At 36.9% G+C, this 24,587-nt stretch overlaps 1 protein-coding gene across 2 annotated transcripts; it reads left to right on the top strand.

Annotated features, from left to right (window-relative positions):
• The first annotated feature begins 10 nt into the window (after positions 1-10).
• DIS3 (DIS3 homolog, exosome endoribonuclease and 3'-5' exoribonuclease) lies at positions 11-22,831 on the top strand. 2 transcript variants are annotated; one of them, XM_072976342.1, is made up of 22 exons: positions 11-517; positions 769-835; positions 1,095-1,252; positions 3,292-3,485; positions 3,894-3,967; positions 7,232-7,399; positions 8,132-8,296; positions 9,196-9,309; positions 9,437-9,574; positions 10,263-10,409; positions 10,768-10,884; positions 11,144-11,245; positions 12,463-12,527; positions 12,615-12,699; positions 14,114-14,241; positions 16,657-16,743; positions 18,637-18,793; positions 20,378-20,592; positions 20,707-20,875; positions 20,988-21,146; positions 21,848-21,970; positions 22,592-22,831. In XM_072976342.1, exons 7-22 carry the CDS (start codon positions 8,267-8,269, stop codon positions 22,673-22,675), a joined length of 1,920 nt encoding a protein of 639 aa, XP_072832443.1. In that variant the 5' UTR covers positions 11-517; positions 769-835; positions 1,095-1,252; positions 3,292-3,485; positions 3,894-3,967; positions 7,232-7,399; positions 8,132-8,266; the 3' UTR covers positions 22,676-22,831. The 2 variants fall into 2 exon arrangements, with proteins under 2 accessions (XP_072832443.1, XP_006210345.1); XM_006210283.4 differs by lacking the exon at positions 769-835 and having other exon boundaries at positions 164-517.
• The last annotated feature ends 1,756 nt before the right edge of the window (positions 22,832-24,587 follow it).

Genomic DNA, 24,587 nt, shown 5'->3' with positions numbered 1-24,587 from the left:
AACGCACTCTGGGAGTTGGAGTCCCTCGGGGGGACCCGCCCAATTCGCAGGCGGAAATGGCTCCAGGCTCCGCCCATCTGTCTGCTTTTGTCCAATCCTCGCAGCCCTCAGAGAGCCAATCAATGTCAGTCTCGAAGTTTTCCCGCGAGAGGCGGGGAAGTTTACTAATACCCTGGAGCGGGAAGGGGCGAACCTCCGGGTGAGGTGTAGTTGTGCGACAGGGCTCCTGGCTTGACAATTTCCGCCGGAAGAGCGCTGTCGGGGTCCGGATTCCGCGCGGAGAGGCAAGATGCTCAAGTCCAAGACTTTCTTGAAAAAGACTCGGGCGGGCGGCGTAATGAAGATCGTGCGCGAGCACTACCTGCGGGACGACATCGGCTGCGGTGCGTCTGGGTGCGCGGCGTGCGGCGGTGCTCACGAGGGGCCGGTCCTCGAGCCGCAGCCCCTGGACCCGGCCAGCAGTCTCTGCCCGCAGCCGCACTACTTGCTGCCTGACACCAACGTGCTGCTGCACCAGGTGCGTCGGCAGACGGGCTAACCCCGCGGCCCCAACCAGGAGAAAGGAGTGTGACAGATAAACTGAGGGCCAGGGAGGAGCGTCTTGGGCAAAGTCACGTACTTAGGGAGAGGTAAACCCCATCGGGGCGCAAGCCTCCTACCCGCCAGACCGAGGTCCTTTCCATGTACTTACAATTTTTTGAGTTTTTGGAGTTGTAAGCATTTTAGATAACGTTAATTTTCTAACTCCTGATGTCTCTTCTGCCTTAGATTTTTATGTTTGGAGGCCGGGGACCTGGGCTTCTGTGGCCTCCAGCCTGCGACCCCCAGGCAGCTTGTAAGTGCCTACGAACGAAAACTATGTGGGCCAACGTATTTCTTTATTAGTAGAGTTAATTCTACAATTTTGTAGTTTTCTTTACATGTGTTCATCTCTCGTCGACCTGAAGGATTTTCTAGTGCAAAATAGCTCCTTAGTTTAATGTGCATTTAGTGTTTTTTTTTAAACCAGCAGGGGTTTATGTTCAACAGAAACAATTTATGAGTGAAAATAGGAAAAACTAACTCTTCTTTTCTTTTATTTGTTTATTTTAAAGATTGATGTCCTTGAGGACCCTGCCATCAGAAATGTCATTGTGCTACAAACAGTTCTCCAAGAAGTGAGAAATCGGAGTGCTCCCGTGTATAAACGAATCCGAGATGTGACTAATAACCAGGAGAAGCATTTTTATACATTTACTAATGAGCACCATAGGTAGGGGGGAAATTATGTCAATTATCGGAAAACTGTAGAATTAGCTAAATTGGGGGGAGAGTTTCTGGTGGTAATTTGTGACATTATCAGAAGATACCCTATAGGCTTCATACTTCTCAGAGTATTATTTGGTTCTTACACAGTTTACAGATGATAATGCCAAGTGGACCTTGCTAAAGTTACATAGGCATTGATTAGATCAAACCCAGAACCAAGGTCTCCTGACTCCTAGGCTGTTGTAGGTACTTTTACTTCCAGATTTTGAACTGGTTTTAGTATGAGTTGAGCAATAGGATTTTGGAAGTGAAATTTGCTTAGGTTCCCGGAATTCCATACTATGTGAATAACCAACATAGATTAATAAGATATAAGAGTTTATGAAGGAAAACTTTAAAAATATAAAGCAGATATATTCTTAATGGGCTTTTAAAAGTTAAACTAATACCTTCTAACTGATCACATTGAAGATGGTAAGGTTAGGAGGTAGAAGTTTTTATGTTTCAGATTCAAGACCTTTGAACGTGATCTTAGAAAATAGGATATTGCTTATTCCTTACGTTAAATAATAATTTATAATGAGTCCTAGTATACTTTTATTAGATCAGGGTTTCTTAATGTTGGCACCACTGACATATTGGACTGGATAATTTTTTGTTTTGCGAAGGCTGTCTTGTACGTTGTGAGATGTTTAGCAGCATCCCTGGCCTCTACCCACTAGATACCAGTAACAAACCTCCCCGCCCCTTCCCTCCCCTACTGAGTTGTAACAATGCAGAAGGTCTCCAGACCTTGTGAAATGTTCCCTGAGGGCCAAAATCACCTGGTAGAGAACTGCTAGTTAGATAGTCGACCTGATAATGAAATCCCACTGGAATATGCAAATTAAAAATATTTAGTTTCTCAAATTTCTCTTCTTTATTCTTACATCTCAAACTTAAATATTGTTCTTATAAAGAACATCAGTAAAGCGCTAGTAGACTTCTTATTCCTATCTCCTCCTTCAAACCCAGTGCCAGAAACTTTGCTATGTTTCCATGCAGAAAGACCTAGTAGGTCTTTGTGGCGCATGATCATTGGATTTTTAATCCAGCATTAACAGTTTTGTTAGCTTCAGTGCAGTGAATAGAGCTTAGCAATATGGGGGTTGACAGGAAGAATTAGGGCACTTGGGCAGATCTCATCTAAAATTGTTGCTCAGTCATGCTAAAACCAGTTCAGAACTTTATGACAGTGTCTTTGAGAAGCTTGAAAGCATTAGGAGATGTATTAGTGGTGAGAAATAAAGTAATTCTGAAAGCAATATAAATAAGTAAAATTCTAAAATTAAGCTCTTATCCTTAAGGTGAAAGTTATTCTACTGAATTTTGTTACTGTATTTAAATTTGGCTTTGAAGAACAGATTTAAAGAAATAAGTATGCTGTTGTGTTTGGGAGCTTAGAGTGGATAGACTTAGAAGGAATATGTAATCAAATCTATATCTGGTCTTTCAGTCTGTAGATAGCTTGTCATTTAGTGTTTACCATGGATAATTTAGGTGCATATGTTTTTAATAACTATGGATGAATTATATGATCATAAATCATCTAATCTTACAATTGGTAGCTTTTAGGAATTCCTGTTAACCCACAGTTTGGATGAGTCTCATTGTCGGACCTGCAAAGTTTTAGTATAGTTTTTAAACAAAGCATTACTTATTTAATATCCCCATCTAAAATATAAATTGTGATGTTGAATTTTTTCTTTTGGTGAAATAAATTTGTTTTAGCCTTTTTATTGTTCTATCAATAATATGACTTTCTTTTTTTCCAAGCAAATTGTTGTCTTAAAAACTTCACTATAAAGATCCTATATATTTCTTCTCTGAGGTATAAATGTGAATACATTCAAGAGAAAAAGATGTACCATGGACTTTTTTCCCTACCATTGACTTTTAAGTTTAGTGGTTAATAAGCATTTATGTCCTAAGACTTTTTACATATGCTTGATTCTATTGATTTCCATTTCTTTCTTTCTTTTTTTTCCTTTCCTTTACATTTAGAGAAACTTATGTAGAGCAAGAACAGGGAGAAAATTCTAATGACAGGAATGACAGAGCCATTCGAGTAGCAGCAAAATGGTACAATGAACATTTGAAGAAACTGTCAGCAGAGAATCAGCTGCAAGTTATCTTCATAACAAATGACAGGAAAAACAAAGAGAAAGCCATAGAGGAGGGGATACCAGCTTTCACTTGTAAGTCTTCATGTAGACAAAACTTTTAGTTTATGTTCTCAAATGTGTACAAAAATTATCACGAGGCCCACAGTCAGGTGTTCACTCCAGTATTTGATATGTTCATAGTCTTGTATAACAATGTGGTATTTTTGTACTTTTTAAAGTTCTCAGCATTTCTAAGCTGAGTTGTGCCACCAGTGGCTGTTAAGTTCCCTGTCAGCATTTGGAATTGGCTCAGTAACAGAAGCTCATAGATATTCTTGACCCACTGCCTCTTGGGCATGACCACCTTAGTGCTCCACCCCCCCAAAAAAAGGAAAGAAAAAATTGACATAGCTTCTGTCACAAACAAGATAAAATCCATGTTTTTCCATATCTAGAGAAAAGAATTTTGAATTTATCAAGAACAAAAAACTTATTTTTCAGGTGAAGAATATATAAAAAGCCTGACTGCTAACCCCGAGCTCATAGATCGTCTTGCGTGTTTGTCTGAAGAAGGGGTATGTTTGAGTTTGTTTTATTGTATTTTGGGAAAGTGAAATGATTAACATAGCCACTTGGAAATACTAGGCTTATAATTACCAAATTGAAGAATTGGAGTATCGGTGGATAAGCTGGAACTGAAATAGGAGTTGGGTTCTGAACAACCGGAGTGGCTGTCATTGTCTCTTTAACAAAATGCCGCTCATAAGGCTTGACTTTCTAAAATAGCGCCAATCGCTGATGTATCCTCAGCACCCTGCGTGGGGCCTGGCACAAAGTGGCACTATTTGTCTACTTAATAAGTGAAGGAATTCAGGGGTGGTTTGCAAATGAGGAGTAGGTATTTGATTAAGAAGTGGTGGGCACTGCAGAGAGAGCACACGGCTGAAGCATCAACCCCAGAGGAGGATGGGGAGTCAGGAGAGGTAGAGCAGGAGGGGTGGGGGCCAGATGATGAGGACTTACAGTTTATTCTATTAGTAAGTTTGAAACTTTTATGAAGGTCTCCCTCCAGGGCTGCTGTGAGGAGATGTTGGTGGATAGGATTGTAGGCTCCCTACCTAATAATGGCAGGCTAAAGAAAATTAGAGGTGAGTGAGAGTGTGTCTAGGAGGAATGGAGGAGAGTGGCCAGAAATGTTACTTATTTGGAAGACCACTCTAATTTCAGTTTCTCAGATGATTCTTTGTCTCCAGGGCAAGATTAGAGGCAGAGGGAGGATTAGGGGATCACCACAGTAGTGGGCATGAGAGGGAATCACTGAACTTTGTGAGCTCTCCTTTCCATCCATGTAAAGTGTGTTTAGCAATAGTGACCTCATAGTGTTGTCATGAGGATCGAATGAGGTGATAACAGTAGTAGTAGTATTAATAAAACTCTTATCTCAGTGCCTGGCACATAACAATGGTAAATGTAAGTGGTAGATATTATAGTTATAAAAATAGGCTTTATGTAATAGAACATTATACATACATCTAGTCTTTACAACATTTTCTCCACCCCTGCTTGCCTTCAACCAGCTACTTTACAAAATGAAATGGAAGTGAGCAAATCAAAGCTGGGCTTGGTGTTTGGAATACAGATTTAGGGTTATATCTGATATGTAGCCACTAGTTGCATGTGGCTGTTTAAATTTAATTCAGATTAAATATTCAGTTTCTCAGTTACTCTATTCATCTTTCAAGCATTCAAGAGCCACTTGTGCCTGGTGGCTACCATATTGGAGATCAAAAAAGGAATATTCCCTCATCACAAAGTAGTTTTGAATAGCACTAGTCTAGAAGAAGAAACAAGAAGTAATCCAGCACTAGTAACACAGTATTTGATCAATTAGTACAGTAGAGTAAGTGTAGGATGTGGTGAAATTACATATACAATCAGTTCTGTTATAATCCATTGCGTGTTCCTCAGTCACTGTGCCATGCAAAATTATATAATAAAAACCACAGAGCTTAAGGGAAAATGTGGTCAGGGACACACTCCAAAACTTCATGAAGTGGTAGAAAGAGGGTTATCTAAATTTGAACAGAAGGGTGTTACACCAGATGAAAGATGGTGTGGCTCATAAAACATGGTGATCTGAGGTAACTGATTGGTGTTTGGGAGAGGGGTGTGTGTATGTGTGTGTGTGTTTGATTCCTACACCAGCTTGGCTCAGCTAGGCGCAGTTTTCTGCATTCACCAAGTATTTTTTAGTATGTCAGTTGCATTGGAACATATTTGTGTTTTCAAAACAAGAAGTACAGGAGAACTGACTGTGCTTAGCAAGGTCATCTAACCCAGATTTGGGATGTCAAGGCTTCCTGATGAAAGTGATGTCTAAGCTGAGATGTGAAGGATGTTCACGAAGCAAATTTACTTGGAGAAAGGGATTTTTATGCTGAATTATTTAAGAGAATTAAACATGCTAATAACTAGGGGGAGAGCATTTTATGCAGAGGAAACAGCAAGTTCAAAGGCTCTGAGGATAGAATAAGTTGGCAAGATCAAGAAACAACTATAAGTGTAGCTGGGATGCAGTGAGCAAGGGAGAAAATGTTAGGAATGAAGTCAGAAATGTAGGCAGGGACCAGATGATGTTGGGTGTAATGAGTCATGGGAAGAAAATGGGATTTTAGTCCATGAGTGCTGGCAGCTGTTGAGCAGAAGAGTGATAATATCCATCTGGCTGCTCTAAGGAGCATAGGTTAGAGCAAGATCCAGTTAGGATGATACTTTAATATCCTTGGGAGACAAGACAGAAAATTGGACCATGATAGTAGCAGATAAGGTAGTGAGAAATAGTCAGATATTGGGTATATTTTGTTCATATACCTATTTTGTTGATTTTAGGACTTGGTAATCGATTGTATAGGGCAGTGAGGGAATAGTTCGTTAATCAGTGGTTATTTTAATAGGCCATATCATTAATTTATTTAATAAGCCATAATATTTAATAGGTCCATATTGATTTTTCTATTAGTTTATGTGATGGTGAGGATGTCAGAGTAGAGGAGGGGGAAATTTGATTCCAGAGAGAGAAGGGAATTAGAGGACAGAGTTCCTGTGTGGAGGAGAAGAGCTGGTAGGTAGATGCAAGTAGGTGGGCAATTCTGTGGTGGGAAGACGTGGGTCTCTGGTGACTGCTTCTGATTCTCAGTATAAGATTGCGGTCACTCATCCAAGAACCAGGGAGAATGGTGAGGAACTTGGAAATTTAAGCAGTAAAGGGATCTCCATAGAAGATGGAAAATGTAGGAAATGAAGAAGGAAACGAAGGAGCGGAGCAGTCAGGGTGGTGGGCGTTGAAGTCTCTGAGAGCCCTGGAAGGTGTTGCAGTGGATCTAAAACAGTTCACACCCTCCCTCTATCTAAATCAGCCTCCGCTGTTTAAATTAATCAAAGCAAAAACAGCTTTTCTTTTGCTTTCAGTAACCAGAGTCTTTCCGTGTAATTAAGGCTTCGCATTACCCTTTACATTCCTGCCTGCTCACTTGCTCATCTACCTGCACACCTTCATTCGGGGGCCTGGGTAGCATTGGAGGGGGTACACAGAATTTCTTAGTGTTCTCCATCTGTAGTTGACACTTAAATGTAATGAAATGGAAATACTTGTGTGACATGCCCTAAGAGTAGAAAGCCTTTTTTTTCTTACTGTGCTATATTCTTTCAAATTCATTGAGTTGCCTGCACCATAATGTTGATGGTGGTTTTAAAAAATACCTGATAGCAGTAATAGTTGTATATTGAGCATCTAAAAGACAGACATACTAACAACATCTCTTGATTTGCTTGTTTCACAGAATGAAATAGAGAGTGGAAAAATAATATTTTCAGAGCATCTTCCATTAAGTAAGCTACAACAAGGCATAAAGTCGGGTGCATACCTTCAAGGAACATTTAGAGCCAGCAGGGAAAATTACTTAGAAGCCACAGTGTGGGTTCATGGAGACACTGAAGAAAATAAAGAGGCAAGTGTGTACATAAATTCCTTGTACACTAAAATACTTTCTGTTCATTTTTTCTTTCCTGTCGTAAACGTTTAAGACTTTGTTCAAGAATTCAAATTTGTTTTATACTCCCAGTTTATCAGCTTGAAGGCAGTTATGTGAGAGGTCAAAGATGCTGGTAAAATTAATCACTTTTTTAGAAAACTGCTTGTTGAAGAAGAAAACTTTCTATTAACCTACTTTTAAGAGAAAAACAATCTAATCAATCAAATAAAAACTAGGGTGCCTCTATTACCTGAATACAACCTGTTCATACTATTTACATAATGTTTAGCTTTGTCACACACTTTAAGGCAAAGAGCAGTTGTTTTGAGGGTGTTCACTGTTTGCCTTGTCCTGGTCTCATTGCTTTGAAGGCTGCATTTCATTTAATCTTCAACTCTTCTCATGAAGGTACTTTTTGTTTGTTTTACCAATCAGGACCCTGAGATTTAGAGAGATTAAGACAACTTGGTACTACTGTAAGAATTATGGTAGAGCCTTGAACACAACCCTTAGTTTCTGACCATGTTTTTTCTACTTGATGTTGAGAAATTAAGAGGGCAGAGTCAAGGGACACTGTAAAGGAAGAAAAATTAGAAAGGAGGGGAATTAGAGACATTGAGAATATATCTAAACTTCTTTTAGGTAACCTTCCATTATTATATTGCCTTTGGTAACATCTGGGCATATGCCATTTGCTATTTTGCACAGATAATCTTACAAGGACTTAAAAATTTAAACCGAGCAATTCATGAAGATATTGTGGCTGTGGAACTTCTTCCCAAGAGTGAGTGGGTAGCGCCATCCTCTGTGGTTTTACATGATGAAGGCCAAAATGAAGATGATATGGAGAAAGAAGAGGAGAGAGAACGCACTGTATGAAACCAAGCAGGTTTTATTTTTTGTGCAGCTTTGGGTAATTGGTTAACATGCCAGCTTCAGAGAAAATTAAACAAGTTCACTGCTTTCAGATTTATTGAATACAGTACAGTTCTGTAGGTTTAATACACGTAATACAGTTAATTTCTTTTCCTCTAAATAATCTTCTTTTAAATTAATGTCTTATTTTGCTCAAATAAATAGATTTAAATACAAAAGGACTTAACTTGAGTATGAAATGTGAATTCTGACATTCAGCTACATGATTTGTCTGAATGAGTGAGGTTTAAGTAAATACAAATTGTAAATTTTCTGAAATGCTTTTATGTATTGTTAAAATTCCCTCAGCATCATAGATGTACTTCTGGGCCCTTAAAAAATGGGTCTGTTTAATAATTCCTTTTCTATTACCATATCTTTGATGAAGAGAATGTTTTCCTTTGTTTCTTATGACCTAAAGTCTACCTGATAAGACCTATTTATTTTCCTATTTTAGAATTACAAGAATAATAGAAGTATTTGGAATTCACCCAACATTAGTAGTTTGTCTCTTTATATTAATTATATTCACTGCTCTGGAATCTTTACTGTGATGTTATCTTTGCAGAGTCCAGGCCATAGGGGGATGACATATTTATTCAGTTACTTTTCTTTTTTTCTTTTTTAAACTGTCTGTTTTACAATGCTTTATTATTATGGAACTATTTTTATGGTTGGGTTTGGCATGCTCTTGCCTAGAATTTTGAAGCATCAAGATTCTGTAGTTTTATGTCATAATTTACTGCCTGAGAAAGTGTTAGTATCCATATTCATGTTCTAATTTTGAAGGAAAATTGTCTCATTATCCTGACAGAAAAGATAACTGAAGATTTTTTCCTTTTATATTTGAATCTCAGCTGAAGTCTGCTGTAAGTGAGAAAATGTTAAAGCCTACAGGTAGAATTGTCGGAATAATAAAAAGGAACTGGAGGCCATATTGTGGCATGCTTTCCAAGTCTGACATTAAGGAGGTGAGTGAAGAGTGTGTTGCTATGTAAGACAGAATGGTACACACTTAACAGAACTGAGAGCCCTCGCCTTGCCCCCGTCTCCAGCCTTTTGTGTGTGTGTCAAATCTTTTTTCCTGACTCTCTCTAGTCAAGAAGACATCTCTTTACACCTGCGGATAAGAGAATCCCTAGAATTCGGATAGAAACCAGACAGGCTTCCACATTAGAAGGACGGAGAATTATTGTTGCTGTTGATGGTTGGCCCAGAAGTTCCAGATATCCAAACGTAAGCTTGAATTAGTCATTTTATTTTAGAATATTCAAAAATTTGGGGATAAAATTGCTTCTTTGACTGAAAATAGAATCTGCTTTTGTATAAAATACATACCGAAATTTAGGAATAGTTTAGTTACCTAATAAATAGTGCCTCCAATTTGAAAATTAATCTTAGGAAACTCCAGTGTAAATCACTTGGTTACTTTTACTCGAATTTCCTAACAAATAACTTTTATTGATAGCATTCCAAAAATGGTGTTTGAGACCTAAGTAGATTCTAATAAACAAATTATGACGCTACTAAATTGAAACACATTTTAAGCTTGAAAGATGATAGGAAATAGACATTTTGTTATATGAGAGGTGGGCCCTTAAAAATCAGTCTGTTTAATAATTCCTTTTCTATTACCATATTTATGATGAAGAGAATGCTTTCTGTTGTTTCTTAAGACCCCTAGTCTACCTGATAGGACCTATTCATTTTCCTGTTTTAGAATGAGAGGTCTGCATCATAAACTTGAGAAGACTTGTCATTTTTAGCTTTAATTTACCAGGGGGTCATTTTTTAAGAAGTGTGGAGAACATTTAGAAATAACTAAGGTGATACATAAATGTTCCAGGATTTAATGTGATAAACTATAACGTACCAAACACAAAGCTGTAAAACATGCCTTTGTAATAATACCTTTTGGTTTTAGGGACACTTTGTAAAAAATTTAGGTGAAGTTGGAGACAAAGAGACTGAAACAGAAGTTTTGTTACTTGAGCACGATGTTCCCCATCAGCCTTTTTCACAGGCCATTCTCGGCTTTCTACCAAAGATGCCCTGGAGCATTACTGAGCAGGTGTGTTGAAGAGAATTTGTAGTGACTTTATGAATTATTGTATCTGAGCTAAGTGTGTTTGGTTTCTGTATGTGTTTTTAAATATATGGAAACCATAGTCCCCACCTCCCCTCCGTTTAGTTAGATACTAAACTCTTAGTATCACGCTTTACTGAAAGATAGACTTTTTAGGGGACAGACACTAGCTTATGTCAAATATTTCAAAGGCAAGGAGTTCACAAGTTATAAATCATAATGTGTGGTTCTCATAAGAAAGAAAGCTAAGTTTTTAAAATATCAATATTGTTGTTCTTAAAAGAGCTGTGCTACATCCGTGCTATCAGAACAGTATTTTATTTGTTAATGTGGCATCTTCCAGGACATGGAAAACCGAGAAGACTTGAGACATCTGTGTGTTTGTAGTGTGGACCCCCCAGGATGCACTGATATAGATGATGCTCTGCATTGTAGAGAACTGGAAAATGGAAATTTGGAGGTATTCGTACTTACAGTGATGTTCTAGCCAAATGTGGTTCTAGTCTTGAGTTAATTTTCTTTTGACCCATTGGAGAATTTGTTTGTGAATTATTCATGTCAGGTAGAGTCAGCTGTAGCTGCAGAGACTGATGGGCATGTAAAAAACTGAAATGGTAACTGTGACTGAGTCCTTTTTCAGTTTAGCTGAATTTCTTCTCATCAGAACTCCTTTAGTACATTTACCCAGTTAAGCATCCTTTTATTTTTATCTTTTTAAGGTTGGTGTTCATATTGCTGATGTTAGCCATTTTATTAGGCCAGGAAATGCTTTGGATCAAGAATCAGCCAGAAGGGGAACTACTGTGTATCTTTGTGAAAAGGTAAATGTGTTCAATTTAAAATGGAATTTTGATACATGCTTATATCTTACCCATCATCTGTTTTATTCTTTGTGTGTGTGCGTGTGTGTGTGTTTATTTTAATTAAAGTATAGTTAATTTACAATGTGTTAGTTTCTGGTGTATAGCACAGTGATTCAGTCATACATATATGTATTTTTTTCATAGTCTTTTTCATTATAGATTACAGTAACACATTGAATGTAGTTCCCTGTGCTACAGTTGTTGTTTATCTATTTTATGTATAGGAGTTTGTAACTGTTAATCCCAAACTCCTAATTTATCCCCTCCCCTTTCCCCTTTGGTAATCAGCTTTATTCTTAGCAATAAAATCATCTGAGGTGTTTTCTTGAGGAAAAGACAGCCTCAGTATTTAGTGAAATATGAATAATTAGTTTGTTAATTGTGCGGTTTGTCAAGATCATGGGTACTTTTGGATTCTTGAATAGTTTGGAATAGTACATGAATTAACTAAAAGACAAACAATAGAATAAGGTGACCTTAAATTCAGTGAAAATAGTGAAATGCTTTTTGTTGTTGAGTGGCCCAAATAATAAGATGTAGTTAATGTAGATTGTTGTGTAGCATTTAACTCATTATCTGCAGGTAACTGATATATTTCCTATTTTTTATAGTTAAATCATGAGTCTATTCTGTTACAATTTACTGTTTATTCTTCACTAAATTTGCTCCCATAAACTTAGAAAAATTGTGAAAGTAGAAGGAAAAGTTAAGCTTAGTCTGTTATGAATTCATTGTCAAAGTTCTTCTATGTAGATTTTTTTCCATAAAAACTTAGTGTTTCTCTTTTCTTAGAATGTTTAAAATAATACGTAGTTTGTGTGAAGCGTTGGAGGAAGCACCAGTCATAGAGCTGTCAGGGCTTGTGTCTCATCTAGTACAGACGTGTTACACACACCGGAGCTCTTACACTTGCAGAGCACAGCTAGATGGTTAGTGTGGAGAGCTTGAACTTAGATCCACTGACATGAAATCCAGTTTTCTTTTATCGCTTCCCTCTTGTAACAATTGCGTGTAACTGCTTTTCTAGAAAATAGACTTTTTATTTCACATTTTCTCAACTCTGTTCACAGAGGCCTCTTTCCCCCACTTATAACATCAGTGCTATTTGAGAATAGAACTTCAAATAAACGTACGATATAGCTCAGTAATCTATGCTCTGTTTTATCTGTTCCCAGAGGATTGACATGGTTCCAGAGCTGCTTAGCTCTAACTTATGTTCCCTGAGATCTAACGTTGACAGGTATTTATGCATGTTTCTTCATGAAAGCATAATATTTACTACTTTCACTGATTCCCATTAACAAATACTGTCTGATTTTCCCCATAGATTGGCATTTTCATGTATTTGGGAAATGAATGACAATGCCGAAATCTTAAAAACGAGGTTTACCAAAAGTGTCATTAATTCAAAGGTTGGTTTCATGGTTAATACTTCATGGTTAAATGTTTGGTACTTTTAACTGTGTTCTAGGCTTTTTTGAAAGAGTTAGGCTTATTAAGTTAAGAAGTTTTTTCCCCCAGTGTTGCAGGAAAATCTGGTTGTTTTCAGTCATCTGTGTAATTTTTTATGTTATTTAGAAGTGAATTTATGTGGCAGTTGTCCTGTATTCAGAAACTTACAAAAGCTATATACTTGAGAAGACCAAATACATTTTTTTGGCCCTAACTCAGAAACTCCAGTATTTGAAATTGTCCCAATTTATAGCTGGTTAGTATTTTAAAAGATGGCATGTACACTGTCTTCTTGTTTCTCACATTTTCTCACTGAAATGATGTTATAAATCATAGTTGGATTCCAGTAGAACTAGCCTGGGATTGATGTTCAAAGAGAATGAAGCCAGATTGTCTTTCTCATTGTTTAACTTTTTTTATACTTTCCCCCTAATTCTCTTGTGTTCTCATTTTGCCCTGACTCTTTCTCTGATATTTGCCAAATCCCTTTTCTTCCAGTGATCTATTTTCCAAGTTTACCTACTTTTTCTCTCCCTTTATCATCATTCTTTTCTGATCAGCTAGTGTTGGAAAGAAAGAAGAGTTTGACAAACAGTGTTGTGCAAATGATTTAAATTTTCATAGATTTGTAGTTAAAAGAAAAAGTTTAGTAAAAATATAACAGAAAACGTTTTTAGACAGGGAACACTTAGCCCCTAGTAAATAAGTTGGCTCTCCCAAGAATCTGGTCTGCGTGTCTGTCTTCTGCTATTCCTGATTTTTACTTGTGAAGCTGCTTTTTTTAAAGAAACCAAAAAGTTAAAAACTGAAAAATGGCATTTTCCATGAGGACAGAAACAGGAACTGAAGCATTATTTGTATGCTTGGATTGTCATTGCAAATTAATCTTTTCCAGCCTGGTTTTTCTGATTTTTAGATTAGATAGTTAATTTGGGGTATCTAGTAGATTTCCTGTAAAATGTGATATCTAGACTGTTACAATTTTATTAACTATTTGCAGTGAGTAAGAAAGTAATGATCATCTGGAGAGGATTTCACTTGATATTCATTATCAGAGAATAATGTAACCTTCCTTATATTGTATTTTAGCATTACTTGAGTATTTATTCAGTAACTGAACTATGAAAGTAATTAGAGTTTAAACAACTGATTTACTAACAATTCTAGCATTTTATTTATTTCTACATAAGTTTGCTTATGTTGTATAATACATCGGATGAGAGTTACTGAACCAGAAATCATAGGTGGGGAGTATAAATATTACAGCTAGGAATTGCAATTAATTTTAGGTTTTCTGAAATCATGGATTTTATGTAGTGGAAATATGAGAACATAGCAAACCTGTTTTTTATAAACATATGGTTTCTTTTTTAGGCTTCCCTTACATACGCTGAAGCTCAGATGAGAATTGATTCAGCAACCATGAATGATAATATTACTACTAGTCTCCGTGGACTAAATAAACTTGCTAAAATTTTGAAAAAAAGAAGAATTGAAAAAGGGTACATTTCCCCAAAAACACCTACTAAGATTCAAAATTCATTTATCCTGGTATTAAGATAACGTGAACTCTTTAAAGTGTTTTGTCATGGACAGTGATGAATTATTTAATAGGCTGAATAGGACTCTTAAATAGAAACATTCCCTCTCTTCTAGCCACCTTTTTAAATGTTAGCAGCTTGTTTCTGGACTGCTGTTTCTTCAGGAGTTCGGTTGCGTTAAAGATCTTGATATGTTTGAGTTAAAGATCTTGAGGAAATTCTAGGAAGGCAAGGTCTTGAGATTTTTCTATGAATTTTTCCTGATTTAAATAGAAATGAGTTTCATGAGCGTACTTTGATTTTCAGATGTTTAATTAAATACAGGTGAAGTCCTTCTTGCACTTGGAATTGGAAGAGATTTTAGGGATTGTTTAATCCAACACCTTTATTTTTTAAATGATTAAAAGTTACAGAAAAGCAGTTTTCCCAAAGATCTGATAGCTTGTGGCAGATTCACGTCTTTTAGCTATTATATCATAGCATTTACCTAACTGCAAAGGAGTTTTAAGGAGTATTCGTGTACTCAGACTTGTTGAAGTAAGTAGAAGAAATCTGATTCTTGAAAGACATCATCAACTATGAGAGTAAAGCAAATACCTGAGCCTTTTGTGTGTTGGTCTCTGGGTTCCATGACCATTCAGGGTAGGGTCACAAGGGGTTACCAAAAGTGTTTTTGCTGGGGTGTGCAAACTCTAGATCTGTGCTCTTTTATAACGTGCCTATTTAAATTAGAATTCATTAAAGTTAAAGAAAATTAAGAATTCACTTCCCAAGTCACACTAGCCACATTTCGAGTACTCAGTAGCCACATGTGGCTACCATATTTCCATCCCTGCAGAAAGTTCCATTGGACAGTGTTGTTCCAGGTGGCTATGCTGAGCCTCTGCTATCTACTCTCACTTCATTTTTCTGGGAATCCGCTTAGTGATCCTAAATTTGAAACTTGAAACTGTATAAGGATAATTTGGATGCACTAAAACCGAATAAAACAATTGTTTTGTCATTAAGAAGTATATAAGAGGAGTTTACAGTATGCCGGGCATCAGAAGAAAGTCTGTTGTAAAAGCAAAGTGAATAAAACAAATTGAAACTGTATTTATTTTGATAGTTTTAAAGTAAGATGTAAATTTGCATTTGTGATATACTTCTGCTAATTAGGACAGGGAAAATAGTTTTTAACTTGAAAAACAATCTGTACTTTTAGTTTTGTAAGTAGATAGTCATTTCTAGGTAAAACATATCATTGAATCTTCTCAGGCTTAGGGAGAACTGAGAAAACAATCAGTAAAAAAATTGGTGTCTTTCACCTTCTCAAAGGACATGTCCATGTTATGCCTTAAATTACATCTATCATATGTCTGTCTTGAAGGATAAATGTTATGTCGTATATAGGCATACATTTTAGATGTTCTGTGAAGAAAAAAAACGATCAAAATGTGATTAGTCTACCTTGGTCTCTAGGTCAAGATGTATTAATCACACAGATTAATTGTGGTTTGAAACTTGTAAATCCTGCGTGGTAAGGGAGAAATATTTGTTGAGATTCCCTGTCTAGTATTCCTTCTGTAGTTCTTTTATTAAAGGTGAAGAGTCAAGGGAAAAAAAACATGGAATCCCACTTAACTTGCCCCAGCTCATCTTATTGTTTTCCCTTTTCTGATTGTCTCAGGTTACCCAGCCTCATTAAGGTTCTTAGTTTTAGGTTGATTTGGAGCTGACCAGATGAAAATACCATCAAAGTGTGAAGAAACATTATACTTACCTTGCCTTGTGGGAAATTAACTTTTCAAAGGAGAACTTGCCAAACCATGAAATGAACCATGCACGTGAAGCACTTAGCCTAGCGCATTATCTGACACATAACACTCAGATATTAGGAGCCGTCAGTCTTTGTAACATTAGTTGTAGTTGATTAATTTCGTCTCCGTTGGTTGAGTGTATGGGGAAGATACTTTTGAACTGATGTCACTGATCTACCCAGGGCAGCTTCCCTTTGGCCTCTTTCCACCACCCTTTACCCTAATAATGTTTTCTGTAGTAAATAAAATACTGCTGGTTACCTTCTTTATTTATAAAACTAATTACGAGCCCGAGTAGCTCAGTAAAAACTCAGTTTGGGTACAGAAGATATTCAAATCCTCAGAAACACAAGGACGCATTTTGTTGTGTTGCTGTTGCTTTTTAACTGCATTTTAGAATTGTAAACTATGAGGCTATTCGTGAAAACAGAACATGAAACTCAGCAGAGTGTCATAAAGCTTTCAGAAGAAAATCTGTCGTGCACTTGCTATAGTCATTTTCTATTTGAAAAGAATCGTTTCTGGAATCACGTCTGTTACTGCTCACGTGACTGACTCACGTCTTTGTTTTATTTAGGGCTTTGACTCTCTCTTCGCCAGAAGTTCGATTCCACATGGACAGTGAAACTCATGATCCTATAGATCTGCAGACCAAGGAACTTAGGTATGTAATTTTTTGATGGGTAGTAGATAAGATTTTGATTTTAAGTGTAATATCTGCTATATATATTAATAAACAAAACATTTATACCTCAAGTATCTATTTTTAGTAGGATTATGATTGCTGTAGAGTTTTTTTAAGTTAAGAAGTATAGAGGAAAAATAAATTTCACGTGCTAGTCTTTTTTTATATAAAACTTACTTATCTTACTTATAAGGTAAGTATTATAAAAGAAAAATGGCCAGTTTGGTTGGTTGTAATGTGTGGTATATTAGAACTTGACTGGTAACAGTAATGGTAAATAAAAGAAGATTGCCTTCATTATTTTTAAGTATTTAGTGTAACCTGTACTGTGGTAGGACAGAATAGTGGCCAAAACCATGGGCTTTGAAGCCACGCTGCCTAGATTTGGATCCCTCTTCTGCCAGTAACTCAAACAAGTTATTTGACCTCTCTATGCCTCGATTTATGTCAGTGCAATAGGATTGGTAATGGTACCTACCTCATTGGGTGTTGTGAAGAATATTCAAAGTTAGGTATTGCTGTTATTGTTTTATTGATTTGGTTAAGATTTAGGAAGCAAGGCTGGCTTTGATTACATCAAAGTTGGGCCCCTCTTCCGTGCCTCTTGTATAAGGTGATTCTGAAATTAACATGCATTTACACTTTTCTAGTAGATAACCAAGGATTTAAAATGGGAATATACTCAAGTTTGTTAATTAGGACCAGTATGTGCTTTATAGCATTAGAGCTAAAATTAAAAAATATTTTTGGGCAAACTTCTGTGCAAATAAGTCTTAATAGTAACAGTGAAACCAGTTCCTAGAGCTTTTTAGAGGAAAATCTTGAATCTCATTTTGCCAGAGTAGGACATCACCCATTCTTACCAAGAAGAAAAACCACATTTCTTGTCCCTATAGTTCTAAAGATATGCTTTGAAGTCTTCCTAATATTAAAAAAAATGAATACACTTTAGGAATCTTGCCAAGAGGTTATAAGATGTTAAAAATGGAAACATGAATGAAAGATTAATAATGCTTATTCAGTAACTTGGAGAAAGAAAGCACTGTTAAACAATGCAGATCGTTTACTAAACTGAATTTTAAATGGACAATAGATTGATTATATAAAATGAAAAACAATGTCAAATTAAGTATTTTGAAGTCAGACTGTGTGGGCTCAGATTCTGTTACTACTGATAATTCTGACCTTGAGCAAGAGAACAGTGTTACACGTCTTTAGTTTTCTCGTCTGCAAAACAAGGCTAATTATCCATGTATATGTATAGTTTGTATATAGGTGCATATGTATATTCAGACATATCACAATATTTATAGCACTTATAGCACAACGCCTAGACCATAATAAGCACCCCCAAAAGCTATTGTAAATATCTATTCATTTTAGGTTATTTATTGGTGAAAGTTTTCATTTTTCTGAGCCAAAATTGATATGACCTAATAGCTTTTGATTCTTAGTAAACTTTATAATTAAATAAAAATCTCTTTGGACCCAGTTGGTCAAGTCTCCACTTGGATGGGATTTACTCATGCAGTAGATGCATAGTAAGAGTTTGTTAGTATAGTAGCTGAGAAGTGGAGGGGATGTTAAGTTATTAAAAATACGCATGTAAGAAATTGACACAACATTATAAACTGACTATACTTGAATAAAAATATACATATACAAAAAATATAAATACCAGTATGTTTTGATTATTGTTTTAATTTCTACAAATAAAATACATGAAATAATTGAAAAAATACGCATGTGCACAGACATATGAATGTTTACATAGAAATTTTCATTATCTTGTTGTTGGAAAAGGTAACCTGTGAATGCTATATAGAAGTCTCATTTTTTTTTCCCCTTATTTAATGATTTTTCCATTGGCAGAGAAACAAATTCCATGGTGGAAGAATTTATGTTACTTGCCAATATCTCTGTTGCAAAAAAAATTCATGAAGAATTTTCTGAGCATGCTCTGCTTCGAAAACATCCCGCTCCTCCTCCATCAAATTACGAAATTCTTGTTAAGGCAGCTAAGTCTAAGGTAAGGTCCCACAGTTTGAAAAATCATCTCTATTTGTGTTGTGATCTGTCCGTTGCCCTGAGTAACCTACATTCACATCTCTGTAAAAGTTTTGTTGTTTCTTGATGCAAAAACATGCTGGTAGTTCTTTTGATTGAAAAAAAAGAAAAATCATCTTTCTTTGGTCGAGTTATCTCTTCCCACGTTGAAAACATTTGCTTAATAAAATCCTTTAATGCCTTTAAAGAGTGCCCTCTACTAAAGCCAGATGTTCCAGACTAAGTTATTTGTAATATCCTGAACATTTTAAGCTTTTCCATGTCTGTGACTTTGCACTGTTCTTTTTTAAAATTTTTATTTTATCCTTATTTTTTATTGAAGTGTAGTCAATTTACAATGTTTAGTTGTACAGCAAAGCGATTCAGTTATATGTATATATACATATGTATATTTTCAGTTTCTTTTCCATTATGGCTCATTACCAGAAATTGAATATAGTCCCCTGTGCTATACAGTAGGTCCTTGTTGTTTATCTATTTTATATCTAGTACAGTGTATCTATTAATCCCAAACTCGTAGTCTATCCCCCGCCCCGCCCTTTTCCCCACCGATAGCCAGTTTGTTTTCTTTGACCGTTTGCACTGTTCTTTATGCCTGTGTTGCTTCATGCCTCCTCTGAACTGCCTACCTTCAGAGATTTACAAGTAGGTTTTTTATTTTCCTCATTATCTTCAGCTCAGTTAAGTCCTCTTTATATCATGTCTCTAAGAAAGAAGTCCGTTTTTGCATACGTGAAAACAAGGGAAAACACAGAAAGGGCACCATTTCCTCAGCCCCATTTACCCCCTGCCCCCAGTTAGTAGGCTTTTATTTAGCCATAATTACACTTACCCTTGGGGCGACTGTGGCTTACATTGGTTTTCTTTGGGTCACTTGCTCAGGCCCCATCTTTCTGTACAGAAGAGAGCTGGGAGGAGTAGCATTGGATCTTGGGGTATTATTCTAACAAGATGACATTGGTTTCTGATTTTTCAGATCTTTATGATGGGCCTGCTCCTATCATATCCATCAGAACAGAATCAGCTTCTCTGCTCGAAGGCTTACACTGTAAATTGGAGAATTGTCTTTTATTGTCTTATTTCTCTGACCTGCGTAGAGGAAGGAGGATATAAGGATTTTTGCCTCATCTCCCAAAGCAGAACAGCAGCTAAGTTTGCTGTATAAGTGCACTGAGCCGTAGTAACCCCTACAGTTTGATTTGGCCTCTGGCCTTTACTTCTGCTTTGACTGGAGGAAAATTGGACTTTGGGAGACAGCATTACTGCCCCCACTATTCTTTCCCCCTTGAAACATCTTCAGAATGTTGATACTGCTGTCCCTCTAAATGCAGTCAGAAGGTTTTAAAGTCTGATGTTGTAGAAAACAATCATTACTTTTTATAAATGTATTTTTCGTTCTCCTCGGTTAAGGATAAAAGGCATAAACACTGTGTGGTCAGAAGCACTGTATCTGTCCAGACTGAAGGGTTATATTTCGAAGACATGATGGTACTGATTTTAAAATGTTGACTGTGATGCTCTTGCTTTCCCTCCTCTTTATTCACAGAATTTGGAAATTAAAACCGATACAGCCAAATCTTTGGCTGATTCTTTGGACCGGGCGGATTCACCTATTTTCCCATATCTAAACACTCTGTTAAGAATATTAGCTACTCGCTGTATGATGCAAGCTGTGTACTTCTGCTCTGGAATGGATAATGATTTTCATCACTATGGCTTGGCATCCCCAATATACACACATTTTACTTCACCCATCCGAAGGTACTTTTTTCTTTTTTTTATGAAATTAGAGCTAGAAAATAGTTATTGCTGAATTTTAAAAGGACATTTTAATGCTAACATGGCATGACTCTTATTTCTTCTTCATCTTTGTAGATATGCAGACATCATTGTTCATCGGTTGTTGGCTGTGGCTATCGGGGCTGACTGCACTTACCCAGAGCTGACAGACAAACACAAGCTTGCTGATTTATGTAAAAATCTCAATTTCCGGCACAAAATGGCACAATACGCTCAGCGTGCATCAGTGGCTTTTCATACCCAGGTATTTGCCTTCTGTCACTGATAGTTCACTTCTAAGTTAATGGCAGAACTTTTTTTATTACCTTCAGAGTATTTTAAGACATCCTTCATAAGGTCATATGCTTTTTTTACAGCTATTTTTCAAAAGCAAAGGAATAGTAAGTGAAGAAGCTTATATTCTGTTTGTAAAAAAGAATGCTATTGTGGTGTTAATTCCAAAGTATGGTTTAGAAGGTACAGTGTTTTTTGAAGAAAAGGACAAACCAAAGCCACGGCTTATTTATGACGATGAGGTACAGTATTTCTAATGTGTTTATTTTGGATTTTTTTTGAAGAGGGGACACTTTCTGTTTGATAGGTTTCAAGTGGTACCAATAGAGGGTAGAATTATTTTCTGTACCTGCAGTATTTTATGCCAACTAAGCTGATCATTTTACTCACAATTTCTCACCTCAGTGAATCTTCCACATACAAATGTTGTCCCTGATTTCTTTCTTTTATACCATGTAACATTTCCCCCTCCAAGGAAAACTTGAATTATGCTTTGTCTCTGGTGGGCAGATGGATTAAAGGAATACATGGCTGCTTATAGCTCAGAGAAGGAATTTTTAAAACCAGTTCCCAGTGTTTAATCTGATAGACTCCCTACTTCCCTAACCTGAGTAGAATTACAGAACAATAAATTCTTCCCACAGTACTGTTGTGCTCCAGTACAAGACCAACAATTTGCTAATTAAAGGGTGAGAATCCTGAGATTAATGAACACACACTGGAAGCACCTTAATGGAAGAGGGAACATATGCAAATAAGGTCATGATGTATGCAAGGCTGTTAGATGAGTAGTTTTTGTTATGTCGAACACTTCGATGCTTATTAAATATTGAAGTTTTTAATTTGAACTTTTAAGTTAATATGGCAGATAAATTATAAATAATTAGAACCAATCCTCAAGTGTAAGACAGCAGTTAAAAATAGTCTAATGTGTTTTGCTTAGGTACCATCACTTAAAATAGAAGATACGGTGTTTCATATATTTGATAAAGTAAAAGTGAAAATCATGTTAGACTCATCAAATCTTCAGCATCAGAAAATCCGAATGTCCCTTGTGGAGCCACAGGTAAGACGAAACTGATACCGTCCATGTTGTGATGGAATAAATAGTACATATTTTGTGAAAGAGAGTGATACAGTCATAACTTACTTCTGTTTAATGATAGAACCCTGTAAGTAGTGTTGAGGACAAATATTTGCATAGGAAATCCTTTTTCCTCACTGATTTCCCTAGGCCATGGGAACGCAGGCATCTGGGCTGCTTCCAAGGCTCTTGGTACCAAAAGCAGATCTTTGAGATCTGCCTAGTTATTTTTCACTTAAATCAGTTTTGAAATCTGCACTTTTGAAGGAAGTGTTTCCTCTAAGACACTGGTTCTTAACCTTGTTCTGCCCCAACACACCTGACGCTGACAGCCCCAGTGGGTCCGCTAGGATAAACTGAATGTGTTATAAACACACACTTCCCAAGTGACACGCTTCTACCTGTTGAGATCATATGTACCTTGACACTTCTGCACCGCTCTTGCTATGTGAAATATGGACATTGTGTCAAAAATCTACTACTTGCTCCCTCCCCATCTTTTTGAACGTGAAAGTGTCTTTGGGGAAGGGGAAGATGAGACTGGGATGTATTCCTAATTTCATGCTTTTACTCGTCTTCTTTTTCCCATTTGCATTACTTTAGATACCAGGGATAAGCGTTCCTCCTGACACCTCAAACATGGACATGAGTGAACCAGAGAGAAAGAAGAAGAAGCTTCAAAAATAGCTCCAGTCAACAGAAAACCTTCAAAGATTGGTTTCCTTTTGTAAAAAAACAAAACAAACAAAAAAACTTGAGAGAGCACTTCTCAACTTAAGAAGTGTGTGATACAGTTTGTTACTTTTAAGTACGTTTTAATAATTTTAAAAATTTGCATTTTTATTGAACTGTTGACTGTATCTGTCCCGTCACACTACTTAATTTCTGGATCGAACAGAACTGTCTATGCAGAGAAATTCAATTGAATATCCATAACTTACATAGTGACAGGATAGCACCTTGAGGGGTCTATAAAGATCGCTTAAAGGCAGCACTCCTCTGCTCTTTGAAGGGCAGGTGAATTTTGCATAAGTAATTTAATTATTTACTATTGACAGAAAAAATTATCATTTTCTTATGGAGCAAAAAATAGAACATTTTTAGAAGCAAGGAACAAGCTATTCTTCCTGAATCTTGAAAGCTGTCAGTGTGTGGTATGACAGTTTTTAGATTTCAAGACAATGAAGTGAAGAGCTGTCAGGGAACTCAGTCGTTCATCTCCTTTGCCATCTTTAATTTACCTTATATTAAGCATCCCCTTACTGTTAAAAAGCCTCCTGCATTTTATTAGGGGTCCTTGAACAGCTCTGCTTGCTTGGGAATTGGATGTCTGGGGTAGGTGAAGTAGCATATTGTGATGGGACTGGAAAAATAGTTGTTTTTCGAAATACCGGATAATAAGTGTGGTCATCATCCTTGACCTTCAGCTCAAATATCTCCCCAAAAATAAGGCACTAGGGTTCAAAGAAAGACAAGAGATGGCACTATGAATGTTACATCGTGTTACTTATAAAAAATAGATAACCAGTGACTTAAATTGCATATATATCAGATCATGTAGGAAAGGAGGGGTTGCTAAGGACACTAAAGGCAACAGATTGCAGTACCGCGTTTGATGCACCAGAGTGACTACTTCCCTTGTTAACCACGAAGTTTAGTGATGATTAAATTGGTGTTTTCAAGACACATTGAGACAGAAATACCTTAGTGTTTTCCTTTGCTTATTCAATTTCTAGAAGTACCTACATTGTGCATCACCAGTTGAGTAGACCATCTCTGCCTTGAGCGAGCTTGTGGTCCAGGGACAAGACTGGCAGGTCCCACCAGCGGGTGTAGAATGTGGGGGTGGCTACAGTGTGTATCATCACTTAGGCGCTCAATAGTTATTAAAATGATTGTTACTGAGGAAAACATCCATCCACTGAGGCAGAACTTGTCTCAGTTGGAGGAAGATGGCCTTGAGTGGACTGTCACCGAGAGCAGTCAGCAAGCCACTGCTGTCAAGGCCAGACACGTTTGACTCTGGTAGCCGGAGAGTTTCTGTTACAACCATCATGCTCCATCCACTCCTGCTTACAGTGCGGAAGCAGTCAGAGACGGTGAAAAGACGAGCATGGCTGTGTTCCAATAAAACCTTATTTATGGACAGGGACATTTAAATTTCATAATTTTCATGTGTTTAACAAAATACTACTCAATTTGATTTCTGTACTGCACCCCTCCCTGCAACCACTGAAAAATCCTTTGTCTATGGGCCATAGTTTACCTGAAGCACAGGAAAAGGAAGGCTTCTTCATAGAACAAGACTTCAGTGACCTCATGCCTGTCTTTCCAAGTTTGTTTTCTTGTGCCTCATTTATGAGGAAAGCCTAATTCAGCTCTATCCCCTATTGTCTCGTTCAAGATGACCAGAAACCGTATTTTCACCCTAAAGCCTCTTCTTTGGTAATGCTTCTAGTACCATTTCTTACACTAAGTAGCTTACATGAAACGTTTCATTTAAAAGCCCTGTTAAGGACTACTGTCCCCATTTAACAGACGGGTGATGGATGGAGGTTCCTGACCTGGTGCAGGTAGTAAGTGGCAGAGGAGAGATCTG

Source organism: Vicugna pacos, chromosome 14 (genome assembly GCF_048564905.1).
Source record: "Vicugna pacos chromosome 14, VicPac4, whole genome shotgun sequence".
In the NCBI taxonomy this organism is placed as follows: Eukaryota; Metazoa; Chordata; class Mammalia; order Artiodactyla; family Camelidae; genus Vicugna; species Vicugna pacos.
Note: the sequence above shows the minus strand (reverse complement) of the source record. Positions and strands in the feature narration are given on the sequence as shown.

Coding starts and splice junctions, on each gene's coding strand:
- DIS3 (XM_006210283.4), top strand. CDS start 290: ATGCTCAAGTCCAAGACTTTCTTGAAAAAGACTCGGGCGGGCGGCGTA. Junction 1,253..3,291: donor TTTACTAATGAGCACCATAG/GTAGGGGGGAAA, acceptor CTTTACATTTAG/AGAAACTTATGTAGAGCAAG. Junction 8,297..9,195: donor AAGAGGAGAGAGAACGCACT/GTATGAAACCAA, acceptor TTTGAATCTCAG/CTGAAGTCTGCTGTAAGTGA.